This window comes from Nannobrachium achirus, assembly GCF_963921795.1.
Source record: "Nannobrachium achirus genome assembly, chromosome: 13".
Taxonomy (NCBI): Eukaryota; Metazoa; Chordata; class Actinopteri; order Myctophiformes; family Myctophidae; genus Nannobrachium; species Nannobrachium achirus.
In genome coordinates, this window is record NC_137833.1 from 6,449,490 (window position 1) to 6,465,680 (window position 16,191).

The 16,191-nt window shown below is 40.6% G+C and overlaps 1 protein-coding gene across 1 annotated transcript in view; it reads left to right on the forward strand.

Annotated features, from left to right (window-relative positions):
• Positions 1 to 16,191, forward strand: part of wdr27 (WD repeat domain 27) — a gene marked incomplete at both ends in the record, with an annotated part of 197,280 nt that overhangs the window by 12,378 nt on the left and 168,711 nt on the right. The window contains 5 exons of the mRNA XM_080740095.1: positions 4,195 to 4,265; positions 6,241 to 6,370; positions 6,962 to 7,073; positions 11,068 to 11,159; positions 11,527 to 11,591. Of these exons, the coding sequence (XP_080596221.1) occupies positions 4,195 to 4,265; positions 6,241 to 6,370; positions 6,962 to 7,073; positions 11,068 to 11,159; positions 11,527 to 11,591 (470 nt within the window). The remainder of the gene's footprint in view (positions 1 to 4,194; positions 4,266 to 6,240; positions 6,371 to 6,961; positions 7,074 to 11,067; positions 11,160 to 11,526; positions 11,592 to 16,191) is intronic.

A 16,191-nucleotide genomic window follows, 5' to 3' on the forward strand; every position in this document is an offset into this window, starting at 1 on the left:
GCTGGTTTTGCAGACAGGGATCTCCATATATAATGGGCATAAAAAGGTTTGTATGTATGATGTCAGATGTCATAGGACTTTCACATAACGAATAACTGAGTAAGCATGTTTGGCGTCTCACAGCATATCTCAATATATAGTAGATGGAGCTCCATATGTGGGTACCTGGGGTACAATACCTCGCCCTTTAGGCGTCTTACTGGTTATCTTAAAGGTTATCATATATAGTGTTTAGTTGTGTATGTGTTGCATAGCATCTCCATTACTCAGTGTGTATATTGTGTTGATTCAGTGTGTGTCTATTGTGTTGATTGCACAATGGAAACACATTTGATTAAAGGAGCTATAGTCAACTTTTCCATTGTAGGGCCGACACTTTGTTTACATCCTAGTCTATAGACTAGAATGTAAACAAAGTGTCGGTCTGACAATGGCCAAAATGATTATGTTATCATTATTTTACGCTTTTTGTGGTAATTTTTAAATGGAAACACATATATGAAGCTTATTCTTTTATAAAATATTTTCTAAACATAATTTATATTTTAGCATCCGTTTTTCAAGAAAAAGTTGACTATAGCTCCTTTAACCACAGGCTGGAATCAATGTCAGAGATTCCAACAGGTGTTGATTTTGACAGCAGATTTTGATTGAGTTTTAGTCATAGTCTTTTGAATAACATTTCATTTAGTTTTAGTCATATTATGGTGAAAGAAAGGGACATCTGCCTGGAAGTCTATATTTGGGCAATGGTTTGTGCTGCGTCTGTGTTACTTCACGCCCAAGGCCTATATAATGACATCTAGCAGAAAGTTGAATAATCTTTACAAGAGGAATAAAACAGGGTGACCGGGTTTAAATGTTTATATATAGTTCATGTACAAAATATAATATCATAGTTTAGACATTCTGCAGTTTAGCATTTACGAAATATAGAGCAAATGATGGAATACTTTTTAGGTGTGAAGGTTGGAGAATCTCACAAGAAAAACGACATAACCAATACTGACGAAGTCCGATGTGTAGACTGCGGTGAAAAGACAATAATAGACCCTGCCAAGGTTGGGAGTACTCACAGGAAAAACTATTCTTTTACCAATGATGACTTCCGTCCTCCAGACCACAAAAGGCAAGCGATGGATTCCTCTTCAGGTGTGAAAGCTGGGAGTACTCTGGGAGTAAGAAAAAACTACTCCTTTACCAAAGAAGAAGTCTGCCGTATAGACGAGGAAAATCAGCGGCTGCTTCGAATCTTGTCGAGCTTGTCTCTCAGGCCCCCCAGACTTCCTTGCCCGGTTCGGAAGACGCCTCCAAAAAGAGATGACAGCGAGCAACCACCGTCGATAAAGGTCCCGGAAACTGAGGACAACAAGGTCTCAGATGACCAGAGCCCCACAGAGGAGTCAGCAGTGGAAACCAAAGGAGAAACAAAAAAGACAAAAGCGACAAAAGAGACACGAGAGAAGGCAGCAGAGCCAGAGTATAAGGAGAAACAAGAGAAGCCTGCAATGCAGATGAGGCTTGTGAAAAGAGAAATTAAAGATGAGGTTGGAGAGCCCGCAGTCTGGAATGAGGAGATACAACAACTGTTAGATGAATTGTCTGATGCAAAGGACATGGTGGATAAGAAGGAAACACAACTAGAGGACATGAGAGATCAGCAACAAATCGCTGATAGTAAACTCGAAGATAAGAGAGAAGTTATAAGTAGTATGAAAGGAACGATAACTGAACTGGAGGGTCAGTTAGATGAAACAAGGCATGAAGGGGAAGTTCAGTTAGATGACATGAAGGAGAGAAGTGCAGAAAGAGAAATTGAATTGAAAAATACATTTAAAGCACAGCTGGAAAAGCTGAAGACACAATTGGATCAAGAGTTACACGTTGCAGATCAAAAGATTCAACTCTTGGAGAAAGACAAAGCGGCCCTCAAAGTCGCCCAACAGACTTTGGCTGAGAAGGAGGAAGAGATCAGCGACCTCGAAGCAAGTCTGGCCGAGAAGGAAGAGGAAAACACTGCCCTCCATGCAGAAGTTGCCGACCTCAAAGACAGTCTGTCTAAGAAGGAGGAGGAGAACGCCGAGCTCAAAGAGGCTCTGTCTAAGAAGGAGGAAGAAAACACTTGCCTCAAAGAGACTCTTTCGGCGAGGGACACAGAGATCACCGGCCTCAAAGAGTCCGTTTCTAAGAGGGACGAAGATATGAGGACATTCCAGGAGGCTATGGCCGAGAGACAAAAACAATGGGAGAAGCGACTGAAGGAATGGCTTAAAAAGGAAAAGGTGTTGAAAGATGACTACAGGATGTTGCTCACTGAAAGCTACCAGAAAGAAACCGCGCTCAAGAACGAACTGAGACGAATGAACGACGAGCTGGTCAAAAGTAGACACTTAAACGAAGACTTTACTAAGAGGTGTTTTGATCTCTCGAGACACCTGATGCACATCAAGGAGGTTCACAATAACCAGGCCTCCATCAGGAGAAAACAGGATCAGGAAATGAGTACCGTGTGCAAAGAAGAAAAAGATGAAGCAGGATTAGAAGGATTAGAGGATGCTGATTGTCCATGCTGCGTGGACACGGTGGCGGCGGCAACAGAGCAAGACCAGGAGCAGGAGCAGGAGGAGAAGGAGGAGGAGGCGCAGGTGCAGGAGCAACCAGCCTGACGCCAAGGCTTCCTGGGTGAAGGCAAGATGGAGGGACCAGTGGAAGGCAGTAGAACAGCAATCTATGGGGACTGCCCATAAGTCATAAATCTCATTAGTCCTACATTTCATTAGACCGAAGTTTTACTGAGGTTAGGTTTAGGCATAGTATTTTTCGCCAGGTTAACATCACCAGATTCTGACTATTGGGATGTAGCTCAGGGGTAGAGAAACCGTTATTAGAGCACGAAGGGTTCCCAGTTCGAATCCGGTCTCCCCCTGAGTTAATGTCGAAGGGTCCTTGGGCAAGACTCTGAACCCCACATTGCTCCCGGTGAGCTGGTTGGTGCCTTGCATGGTTTCCTCCGCCACCGGTGTATGAATGTGTGCGTGAATGGGTGAATGTAATGCACAATCTCTGTAAAGCGCTTTGGATAAAAGCGCTATATAAATGCACCATTTACCATTTACCATTTACCATTTAGGAACAATGACATTTCGGACCAATGCTATGGCACCGATCTCTATTCACATCCCCGTCCCCGCACATATATAGGGGACGCAGGTTAGCATTTCACCCACGGGGGGGACGGAGCGTCGGCAGGTTCACATTTCACCGGTGTTAGTTTTGCTGCTGCTGCGAATGTTGGGGATCCACTACAAGACACGTGATGACCAGCTGCCCCACATACCGGCCACCACGAATGGTGATCGTGGCTCAGCAGGCCTGGACATTGTCTGTTGTGTTGTACGGCATCTCCATCTACAAAGTAACTAGTATTGGAAATTGTAAATACTCAAGTTGAGTAGTAAATGCACTTATTTACTTTACACCACCGCTGACTGAGGTTGTGGAGATGATATCTTTTTGTAATAAAGATATAGCTATATATTTCTTTCTTCATTATTTATCTATCAAGTTCTCCTCAAAATGATGTAATCTATCAGTCAAGTTCTCCTCTACATGACGTAAGACACTGCCTTTGTACCGACAGTACAAAGGCAGGGCCCTTAGCCAATGAGGAGCAGCCAAAGGGTAGATCTTTGTGCCCACGGTGTTCCATGCGAGCCCACACTGTTTCGTAGGAACAGTATTTCTAGTTGTTTATAGTTTTGTCGACCTGAGCAGGTGCGCAGTGTGCGCTATGCACAATGATTCGCCAACATCACGTGTGGTCCTTGGAAATACGTTTGTTTGGATGAGGGCCAGGTGCACAGAACCAGACAAACCATAGTTACAAAAATGCAGGATCATTTTCTTCCTTGCAAGTTGTATTTCAAAAATAAATTTGAAAAATGTAAAGTTGAGAAAAATATACATAATTTACAAAATATAAAACCACAAACTTACAATGCCTAAAAATAAATGCCTAAAGCAGGCAATCAGTACAAGTTCAAAAGACTTCAGTAGTGCGCTAGGGACAGAGCTCTCTGCACTGCTGTGACCCCAACTGCTCTAGTGCAAGAGAAAAGAATGTGTGTGTGTGTGTGTGTGTGTGTGTGTGTGTGTGCGTGTGTGCGTGTGTGCGTGTGTGTGTGTGTGTCACAGCGTCTCCATTGCTCAGTGTGTGTTTCCTGGAGGACAGCAGACAGCTCGTCACTGGCTCTTCTGAAGGACAGGTGAGTTACTTGATGAATGAACACACTGTGGCTGCTGCCCCCTTGTGGCTAAAATGTATGTCCTGATTATTGTCTCCACAAGGCAGGGGGAGAGTATGTTTTCGCCCCTGTCCGTCCGTGCGTGCGTCCGTCTGTGCGTCCGTCCGTCCTCCGAGTTTGTGTACAGCTAATCTCCGGCGCCGTTGGCCCGGTCGCTGTCAAAATGAGCACACACTCCCTGGATGCCAATTCAGAACCTCTGCCCCACATTTTTCAAATGGCCCTGTTCTAGCGCCACCTTGAGGCCAATGTTGGCAAAACACATTTCTGTACACTACTACAGATTTTGTCGAAAAATTAACACAAATCAGTACACAGTATCTCTACAGTCATATGATCAAGACGGATCTGTCCCGTATTAAATATTCAATCCTGATTGACTAAGATTGGCCTCCAAACTTTACAGGATTGATCCATTTCGAACAAAATGCCTCAAATCAAACACAGCGTGCAATTGTAATGGCCAAGGAAGAAATTACTCTACAAAATGTTCAAATCAGCCTCATGGTGGCGCCATGGAAGGTCTAAGATTGGTGAGGAACACATGCCACCCTTTTTACATTGGCCTATTATAGCACCACCAGGACACGTGGCTGGTGGAGACCTGTGCTCGGAAGAGCACTTCTTCTAGTTGGTTATGTATTCAGCATTTGAATCAAGATCATTACCTACATAGGGACACCAGGGGGTGCTGGTGGTTGAGGGTCGAGAACCCTCAAAAAGCTCCGATACAGAGACTAAACTATGTTTAATACACAAAAACAGAAACTCAAAAGTGAAAAAACAAAAGCTCTAATCAGAACGGTAGGCTGAAGTCTTCCAGCTACAGAGTACCTTCAAAAACAAACATTGGAAACTAGAGAGTAGGGATGTGTGCGTGAATATCCGGATATTCGATTAAACGGGGCTGCCCCCACTATTCGGTTTGTAAATACAATTTGGTTATATTCTATTAAAGAACAACTTTGTGGGGCGCCCGCAAAGGCCCCGCATGCCACATACTAGGCTATGATGCTTGCTGGAGTCGTCGGTTCGATTCCCGATCCGGACGACCTTTGCCACATGTCATTCCCCATCTCTCTCCTCATTTCCTGTCAGTCTACTGTCCTATCGAATAAAGGCATAAAAAGCCCAAAAACAAATCTGTTACTGTGTTAAATGTGCTACGTTTTGGGTGTTCATTTCAATTTTAAGGTATTTGTTCATTAGTGGAGTAAAAGTAATTGGAAATACTTAAGTACAGTCAGAGGCAAACATTTTAAATGTTTTACTCCACTAAACTTTTAGTTACTCCACTATTAACTAAAGTTTTCACTATTGTAAAACTTTAGTTACTAGTTAATTTTGTAGATTTAGAATATTATCATAAAAAATAGACCAAACCAAAGTGTATTAAACAAAAAAATGAAGGGACCCATAAAAATGTGTCCATGACCCACACATTCAGATCGGTTAATTTCACTACTTCTTAAAAATGTTTTCTAATTCATGCAATTTATTTTATTTAATTTCTGCATGAAGAATGGGACCCATATGTGTCTTGACACACCCAAACATGAAAAGTGTTTGGGAAACAGTTTGATTAATTGAAGACCACTTCAGTATCTCATATACATAACATTGAAAGACAGACCAACAGAACATACTATAGGATATAGAAAGGAAAAGTTTTACATGGCGCAATACTGCCCCTAGTGGACACCAGTGATAGCTGTGGGAAGCGTGGGATCTGTGTCAGGAAACTGGTCGATATGGATTGCAAGGTACTGTACATTAATGAATGAATGAATGAATGAATGAATTAATTAATTAATTTTCGGATATTCGAAGATTCGGTTTCAAAAATGTCGTGCGCATGTCAGTGAAATGAACCGCTGGGAACATCCCTACTAGAGAGTGAACCTTTTTAACACAAATCATGAACGTTGTGTTTCAGGTGTGGTGCTTCTCTCTCCCCGATGACCACTTGGTTACCATGGTAACCAGAATGGACCTTCACAAGATGCAGAAGAGACACGAGAGGCAGCGCGACACTGCCGCCAACAGGGCAGCTGGTGTTACTACAGGTGTGTCAGAGTAATAAACAAGTTCCACAAGTCATTAGTGGTTGATGATTGATGACAGTTCTTCAGCCCTTATCAGTCAAATTAATTCCATTGTTCCGTTATGCCATAGCGCCACCCTCTGGCCCTCTTCCTACATTGATATGATTCTACACTGGTGTAACTCAGTGGTTCTCAACCTTTTCAGGCCGCGACCCTCAAAATAATTATATTTTAACTGAGGACCCCCCACCCCGACGAGCACTAAGAGTTGAGACATTACATTTTGTGTAACACGGAGGCGTTGTGAGCATGTAGATCTGCTATTTTCACAATTTCTGCCTCTAATATTTTTCAATTTTACCAATGTTTGACCAGAGGTACTAAAAAGGTCTTTAAAGTCCTTAAATTGTCACTTTAGAAATGTGCAGATACCCTGTATACACTGTATGTACTTTATGTTGGTCTGTTTACCGTTGAGTGAGAAAACAATGTTAACATTTAGCTAAACATCTGGGGACCCCTCAAAATAATTTGGGGCCCCCTGTGGGGGTCCCGAACCACACGTTGAGAACCACTGGTGTAACCCACTGTATAAATGTGTCCCCTCTATAGGAACCATGCAAGAAGAACAGACTAATAGTGATATGGTGGAGACTTCAAAACCTGTTCTCAGAATGGCCTTCTGCAACTCGCTGACTGACACTGGAGACATGGAGACAAACAGGTTGGGCTTTTCGTCTTATTGAATAATACCTATATGCAGCTGAACACATTCTAAACATAATATTGTTCTTGTGGTGCAACTGCCATTCATTGTGACTTCTCCAAACTAAAACTGTTATGTCGTTTGTTGTCTGTTTTATTTGGCACAGCCACAGCAGCAAGGCAAAATTGGTCTGAAAAAATAAAATAAAAAATAAATCAGAAATCCTATTTTAAAGTTGTCATAATACATATGGTTATAATGTCTGCTGTTCTATAGCTGCAGGAGTGTCATGCGGTCACCTATAAGTCTGGCAGCCGTTTTAAAGGCACACGTCTTTATTAGTACAGCTTAATGGGTGTTGCGTGTTTCCACAGCATTTGGGAGGAAACCGTGGTGGCATTAACTACTTCAGGCTGTCAAAACATTTGACGCTGCCAGCTTAAGGAGCAACTCGTAAAGCACAGCTTTCCACTTGTTTCAGACCCCAATCTGTGACCCTGGTTTATTATGATAGGAGGAATTATCTCTATCTGTGACCTTGGTTTATTATGATAGGAGGAATTATCTCTATATGTGACCTTGGTTTATTATGATAGGAGGAATTATCTCTATCTGTGACCTTTATTATGATAGGAGGAATTATCTCTATCTGTGACCGGTTTATTATGATAGGAGGAATTATCTCTATATGTGACCTTGGTTTATTATGATAGGAGGAATTATCTCTATATGTGACCTTGGTTTATTATGATAGGAGGAATTATCTCTATATGTGACCTTGGTTTATTATGATAGGAGGAATTATCTCTATATGTGACCTTGGTTTATTATGATAGGAGGAATTATCTCTATCTGTGACCCTGGTTTATTATGATAGGAGGAATTAAAAAGAGTTGAGCCGTAAGGCAAAGCTCTCTGTCTTTCGAGCAATCTTCGTTCCCACTCTCACCTATGGTCATGAAGTGTGGGTCATGACCGAAAGTATAAGGTCTCGGGTACAAGCGGCCGAAATGAGTTTTCTCAGAAGGGTGGCTGGTATCTCCCTTAGAGATAGGGTGAGAAGTTCAATCACCCGAGAGAGACTTGGAGTAGAACCGCTGCTCCTTCACTTGGAAAGGAGTCAGCTTAGGTGGTTCGGGCATCTAGTACGGATGCCCCCCGAGCGCCTTCCTAGGAAGGTCCTCGATGCACGTCCCACTGGGAGGAGACCCCGTGGCAGACCAAAGACCAGATGGAGAGATTATATCTCCAGACTGGCCTGGGAACGCCTCGGTATACTCCCAGAGGGAGTGGAGGAAGTTGCGCAGGATAAGGAAATCTGGAGGTCTAAGTTGGAGCTGTTACCCCCGCGACCCGATTCCGGATAAGCGGTTGAAGATGGATGGATGGATGGATGGAATTATCTCTATCTGTGACCTTGGTTTATTATGATAGGAGGAATTATCTCTATCTGTGACCTTGGTTTATTATGATAGGAGGAATTATCTCTATCTGTGACCCCGGTTTATTATGATAGGAGGAATTATCTTTTATCTGTGACCTTGGTTTATTATGATAGGAGGAATTATCTCAATCTGTGACCTTGGTTTATTATGATAGGAGGAATTATCTCTATTCTGTGACCTTGGTTTATTATGTTAGGAGGAATTATCTCTATCTCTGACCCTGGTTTATTATGATAGGAGGAATTATCTCTATCTGTGACCTTTATTATGATAGGAGGAATTATCTCTATCTGTGGTTTATTATGATAGGAGGAATTATCTCTATCTGTGACCTTTATTATGATAGGAGGAATTATCTCTCATCTGTGACCTTGGTTTATTATGATAGGAGGAATTATCTCTATCTGTGACCCTGGTTTATTATGATAGGAGGAATTATCTGTGACCTTGGTTTATTATGATAGGAGGAATTATCTCTTTCTGTGACCCTTTATTATGATAGGAGGAATTATCTCTATCTGTGACCCTGGTTTATTATGTTAGGAGGAATTATCTCTATTTGTGACCCTGGTTTATTATGATAGGAGGAATTATCTCTATCTGTGACCCTGGTTTATTATGTTAGGAGGAATTATCTCTATCTGTGACCCTGGTTTATTATGTTAGGAGGAATTGGCGCCGTCTACAGTACACACAACTAGGGATGGAGCTTGAAACAAGGGTCAGCTACAAACACGATAACAAATGTATTTAGAACCCGGTATCAATAAGCTTTGGGCTTATCAAGCCTGTTATCGAGCATAGCGACCCATGACGTCATGTTTAAATAATCAAGACAAGAGGTGATCAATAAATTATTACAGTACTATTCATAATATATAAAGCCATTTTACACTTATTGCACACTAACGAATGATTGTTTTAATGATATTTAATGATACTTTTTTGTCAATTGTCATCTTTATAGATGATGGTCAGCCACAAACTCAGTCACAACAACTGGCCAATAAAAAAAGATACCAGTTCTGTTCAGAATTTGTCGTCTCACATGATGTCACATCTTTCCACAAAATATTATAAAACGCTCAATAGTGGGCTGGATAAAAGCCTGGCTCAATAAGCAGGATCGATAAGGTGCTCATTATCAATACGAATGTACAAGCTCCATCCCTACTCCTCACTGCTCCAAACCTCTCCTCACCTCAGCTAACCCCGCCATCTTTGCATGGCAGTGAGAGGTGGCAGCGGTTTCCATCTTTGTCCTGTGTGTAAAGCCTTACGATGATTTACACTGTTTTAAGTGAAGGGAAAATTCAGCCTTGGACCAGAGCTCCAGGTCCCATGGTGTGTGCACCGCTTGGAGCAGGCCTCTCCATTGATTGATTGATTGAAGAATTTATTAGAAGTTTGCATTAGAAAAAAGTACAGTTTTATGTCAGCACAAATCACTGGTACAAGGTCTACTAAAAGGAGATCCTAGAAAGCCAAGGCAATTTTTCAAGATGTGTTTTGAAGCCAAGTCCTCCTTTTTAACCCATCAAGAGCGGGAACTCATCTGTTTCATGACGTAACCACTTTAACCAGCAGGTCTACAAGCAGGTATACAAGCTCACAGCGCGGCACCGAGTGCCACGCTGTTAGCTTGTATATATATCTGCTATTTTTGAAAAAATCGTGAAATGAGTGCAAATCTTTGAATATATATTCTTTTAAAGCTAAACTTTTTAACTCAAATCTTTGCTTCTGGGGGAACAACATATTTTGAGATGGGGTCAGCGGCCAAATACATACACTATAATTCTGGGGGTCCTTGACCTGAAAAGGTTTTTGAGAACCACTGATGATGAGTTTTTCAAAAAGAAGAAGGATTTAGAAGACAATATTGTAGAATCGGGTCAATATATTCAAAGACTTGCTAAAGTTGTCAAGTTCTTTCAAAAATAGCAGATCTACAAGCTCGCAGCAGAGTGCCGGGCTGTGAGTTTGTATATCTGCTATTTTTCAATAGCTAAAGCATAATATAATGTTTAAAGTGGTTCAAATCTAAAGTCACACAGATTTGCGTTCTCAGTCTAAATGGCTTAACCCACATGAACCTGATCTTTATACTGTACGTAGGGCTGTCACAATTATTACATAATCGTCTAATCGCATATTATTTGACATAATCGCAAATATTTTGTCATAATCGTCATAATCGTGAATGTTGAAAAATGTTCATACATTTACATACATTTATAGAAATAGTGGAAATAGCAGATCTACAAGCTCGGCTATTTCCAGAAAGTTGTCAAATATGTCAGTAAATTCTTTGTATATTGAGGTTATGTGTCATATCTACCATGTGCAACTTCAAAGCCTAAAAGCCGAACAGAAATGTAATTATCAACGACAAAAACACAATTAAATCGTTAATCGCAATTATTTGAGTGACAATTAATCGTCTTGTAAAATGTCATATCGTGACAGCCCTAACTGTACGTTGTCGTAGGACATCTCGCTGTGAAGGTAGATCTGCTGTTTTAATTAAAAAATAATTTTGCTTTCCCCATGGGTTCCTCCTGCAGGAGAAACAGCTGCCTGTGGATTGGAAGCTCCGATGGCTTGTACCTGGTGGACCTGGCAACCTCAGAGCTCCTCACCGCCTTGTATTTTAAAGGTACGCCTCCTACGCTCGCTCAGCGGTGGAACAAGTACTCACATGTTTTACTTAATTTAAATCTATCTTTAATTAATAATAAACCTTTCCCAAATATGGAAATGACTGACATCACAGATGTCTGACATCATGGGCTTAATACTGATGATATCAGGGATCTCATATTGGCTTTAAAGGGACAAGGTCTGACACAGAGATATCCATATATGGGCATACAAGGGACAAGGACTGACACAGAGATCTCCAAATATGGCCAATTGGCCATTCATTTATTAGTGAATAATCTTTCCCTCGTGACTCGCATCACGGCAACTGCATCTTCCTAGTTGTGATCAGGTTTTGTCCATGTGTGTTGTTGGTTCCCCAGAGTTCCCAGAGGTCAGTCTCTCCATGGCAGGGTCCTGGTGCTTCTCTCCAGGACGGCAGAACAGCGTGAGTATCTTCTCCATGATTACTGTGTGTTGAAAAAACATCTTAGCTGCAGTGCATAAAGACGTGGGATATATCAGACAACTCCACGCCACCTCAATGATTGAGAAGATTGAGGCTCAATCTTCTATAAGCAGTAGTCCATGCACGCATTTACACCTACCCTGCCTGTTATAATGTTGTTTTCCTTTTTTTTTTTTTAAACTTTGTTTTTTTTATTTTTGTATATAGTAAACAGGTCAACTTGGGCAGCAGTGATACAGAAAATAAAAAATTACAATGCAACAATTTTTAAACACTCGTTATGTTACGGTTCATACAGTCCATGTGTGAGAGGTCTTATTCCATCACAACTTCAGTCCGTTATAAAGTCCTCATTCTGATCCTCCAGAAACTACAGATCTGGTGTGCCTGTTAACAGACTTTCCAACGTCACATTCCCCGTCCCAGCAACATGCTGGACAGGTCTCCAGAAACAACGGTGGAATAGTAAAATAAAACAAAAAAAGTTGGGTAGATATGAGATGTACAAGGGAATAAACTAAAAACATGACAGGGGTAGAAATATAACACACTCAGGTACACAGATTGTCTCACAGAATATCCAGAATATCCATTTTCATGTAAAGTATCCATTTAAGCCAGTATTTATAAAACTTCTCCAAGCACAGCCTTACAGAAAAAGTAAGTTTTTCCATTTCATAAATGCTTCGTACAATGGCTGTCCACTCTTCCCTTTTTGGTGGTTCTTTGTCTAACCATTTTCGGGTTATTGCCTTCTTACCGGCTACCAATAATATTTTGAGGAGGTATTTGTCTGCTGTGCTGAGATCGGTTGGTATATTACACAAGTAAATGTTGGTGAAGTTACATTCCGTCTCAAATCCCATTATTGTGTTGATATCGGATATGATCTCTTGCCAGTATGTTAGGATTATTGGGCAATCCCAGAATACGTGGAAGTGGTCAGCCATTGTATTATTACATTTCCTCCAACAGACCCCAGATTCCGGAGTACCATTCTGTACACATTTTCTTCTTGGAGTAATAAAGAATCTAATCATATTTTTCCATGAAAACTCTCTCCAAATGCCAGAGCTAGAGGTGGTGGACATTACATTACATATATTCAACCAATCGTCCTCCTCCAAAGTTATACCTGCCTCTTTTTCCCACTTAGTTTTGACATAAAGGGTGGAGTGATTCCCTGCCGTCTGTATACTCGAGTAGATTCTTGATATTAACTTTTTGGTGGTGTTGCCCTTGTAGGCATCAATGAGAATATTGATGAGATCTGATTCAACCTTCTCAGTTTTTATATTTTTGTCGTAATGATGTCTCATTTGAAAATATCTGTAACGATCTTGTTTTCCTAAGTTGTGTTTATCAATTAGATATTGAAAATCTTTCATACCTTTAGTAGATGAGATCGAGTTGTATGTTGTAATACCGTACCGGATCCACTGTTTGAATTTATAATCTAGCCGTGCTGGTGCGAAGTCTCTATCGTATGCCACCCACTTCAAAAGCCTTAACTCTCTTTCTATGTTTTGCCTTTTACATTCCTTAAACCAGATGTTTAGGGGGACCTTTGTCCAATCGCCTAGTTCTTTTGCATGCATTTTCATGAGGGTTTTATCAGCCAAAACGGCTTGAAGTGGGACATCCAGTTGATCTAATTCTATATCCTTCCACCTGGCCTCGTATTCGTCATTACACCAGCAGACTAGATATCTCAATTGAGCCGCCTTATAGTAGCCTTCCAAGCAGGGTAGAGATAAGCCCCCCTCATCTTTCGGTAGTTGTAGTGTTTTGAAACGTACCCTAGGTTTACAACCCCTCCAAATAAACCTGGAGATCATACGGTTCCAATTATCAAATTGTTTCTTTGGTATGTCTATAGGTAAAGATTGAAACAAGAATAGCAACCTTGGCAAGACATTCATTTTTATGGTTTCTACTCTGTCACACAAACCTAATACCAATGGAACCCATCTATCCAAGTCAGCTTGTATATCTTTTGTGATTGAGTCATAATTTTCTTGGTAAATATTAGACAGATTTTTAGGTATATTAATCCCCAAATATCTGATAACTTCCATATTCCATTTAAAGTCGTATTTCTTACGCACGCTCTTGTGTGGTGAGTAGTTAAAAGAGAGGACTTGTGTTTTGTCTATATTTAGTTTGTACCCAGAGTATGTACCATATGTTTCAAGACGTGACATGAGTCTTGGCAAACTAGTCTCTGGGTCAGAGAGTGTCACCAACACGTCATCCGCGAACAGGCATATCTTATGTTCTCTGCCTTAAAGTGAAATTCCTGATATGGATGTATCTTCCCTTATTGATTGCGCAAGGGCTTCTATGAATAGCGCAAATAGGGCGGGGCTTAAATTACAACCTTGGCGGCAACCTCTCTCCAGCTTGACTACACCGGATAAGCTGCCGTTTACTTTAATTCGGGCAGTTGGCTGATAGTATAGTGTCTTAAAACATGTTATAATCTTTTCGTCAAAGCCAAGGCGTTGCAATACCAGGTATAAGAATTCCCAACGACAGGCATCAAAGGCTTTTTCCGCGTCAAGGCTAATTGCTAATGACTTTTCATTGCTTTTGCTCATCTTGTCTAATAAGAACAGAGCACGTCTGATATTGTCCTGTGTCTGTCTATTTTTTATGAAACCACATTGGCACGGATCAATTAAAGTTGGAAGGATGTCTTCTAGTCGTCTTGCCATTACTGAGGCGAATAGTCTATAGTCTATATTCAAGACAGAGATAGGTCTATAGGAGCTACATTCCTTTCTGTCCTTGCCTGGTTTCGGGATCACCGATATTATAGCTTGTCTCCAAGAAACAGGTGTCTCTCCGCCCTGGAGAACGTGGTTAAAACATTCTTTTAGTAAAGGTGTCAGTGGTTCACTGAACTTTTTATACCATTCGGCCGGAAAGCCATCATCTCCAGACATTTTATTTGTTTTCAAGTTCGATATAGCTTCCTCAATCTCTGTTGTTGTAATGTCTTTTGTTAAAAGTTTATTTTGTGATTCTCCTATTGATGGCAAGTCCAGGGAATCCAAAAAGTTTTGTACAAGTGCTGGTTCTGCTGCTTCAGGTTGGGTGTATAGCTTTGTATAGTATTTTTCAAAGGATTGATGTATTTCTTCAGTGGTGTAACTAAAGTTATTAGTATCAGGGTCCCTAATTTTAAAGATTGATCTTTCATTCTGTTGTTTCCGTAGTTTCCATGCCAACATTTTTTTGGCTCTAGGCCCATTTTCATAATATCTTTGTTTAATATATTTCAGTTTGACTTCCACCTTTTTGTCAAGTATTTCGTTTAGTTTTCGTTTTGTTGTATTTATTTGTTCTGTTAATTGGTGGTTATTTGAGTTCACATGTTGTTGTTCTAAACTTTCCAATTTATTTGTTAATTCGGTAATTCTCTGTCGTTGTAATTTTTTCTGTTTAGTTGACCACATTATTAACTTTCCCCTCCACACAGCTTTTCCTGCATCCCATAAAACACTTGGAGTTATTTCCTCTGTATTATTAAATTCTAGATAGTCACTTATTTCCTTCGTAACATATTCTTGACATTGTGGGTCGTTTAGGAGACTTGTATTAAGCCTCCAAACTGTGTTTTTAGGACGAACATCCAAATGAAGTCTCAGGCATACTCCTGCGTGGTCAGACACATCTTTAACCCCTATTTTACAGTCTATAATCCTATGCCTCTCCGTATTAAGCATAAAATAATAATCAAGCCTACTGTGGACACGGTGGGGGTGTGAAAAAAAACTGAATTGTTTTCCTGTTGGGTTAAGGTCCCTCCACACGTCAAACATTCCTGTCTCATTAAGTAGCTTTTTGACATACAGTGATTCTGAGTTTAATTTCTTTTGTGGATTTGAGGAATCTCGAACCGTTAACTGAATATTCCAATCTCCTGCCACAATAAGTATGCCTGAGACCTCAGTAGTAATCAACCCAAATATCTTCTTAATTAGTAGCTTATCTGGGCCTGGCGGCCTATAAACATTAAGTAGTGTCACTTCCTTGGAATCAAGGGTCCCCTTTACCAGGACGTATCGTCCCTCTTTATCAACAATTTGAGTAGTGGGCTGAAATACCACCTTATTTGAAATAAGTATTGCAACACCCCTTGCATGTCCCTTATCGTAAGATGAGTAGAACGTATTTTTGAATCCCATTTTTTTCAGTTTTTCATGTTCACCTCGTGCCATATGCGTTTCCTGCCAAAAGATTATTTGTTGGTTTTCCCTTTTCATCTTGGCTATTAGTTTACCTCTCTTAATTGGGTTCTGTAGCCCGTTAACATTGAGTGTAATTATCCTATATTCCTGCTGTAGCATGTGTTTGCTATTGTAGTAAAAAATAAACTGAAAACATTTTCACTGTAATCCCAAGTAGACCTTAAGTTATATACATTAAACATAGTTAAAATGAAAAATAAACAATCAAAGATAGAGAATTCCAAAGTTGAGGATACTTCTTTAAATAGTACCTCGTGGAGAAAGGAAAACCTCAATTTTGTAGAGGGCCTCTCTTGTGCAAAGTTTCTGGGGGGTTCCCGTTC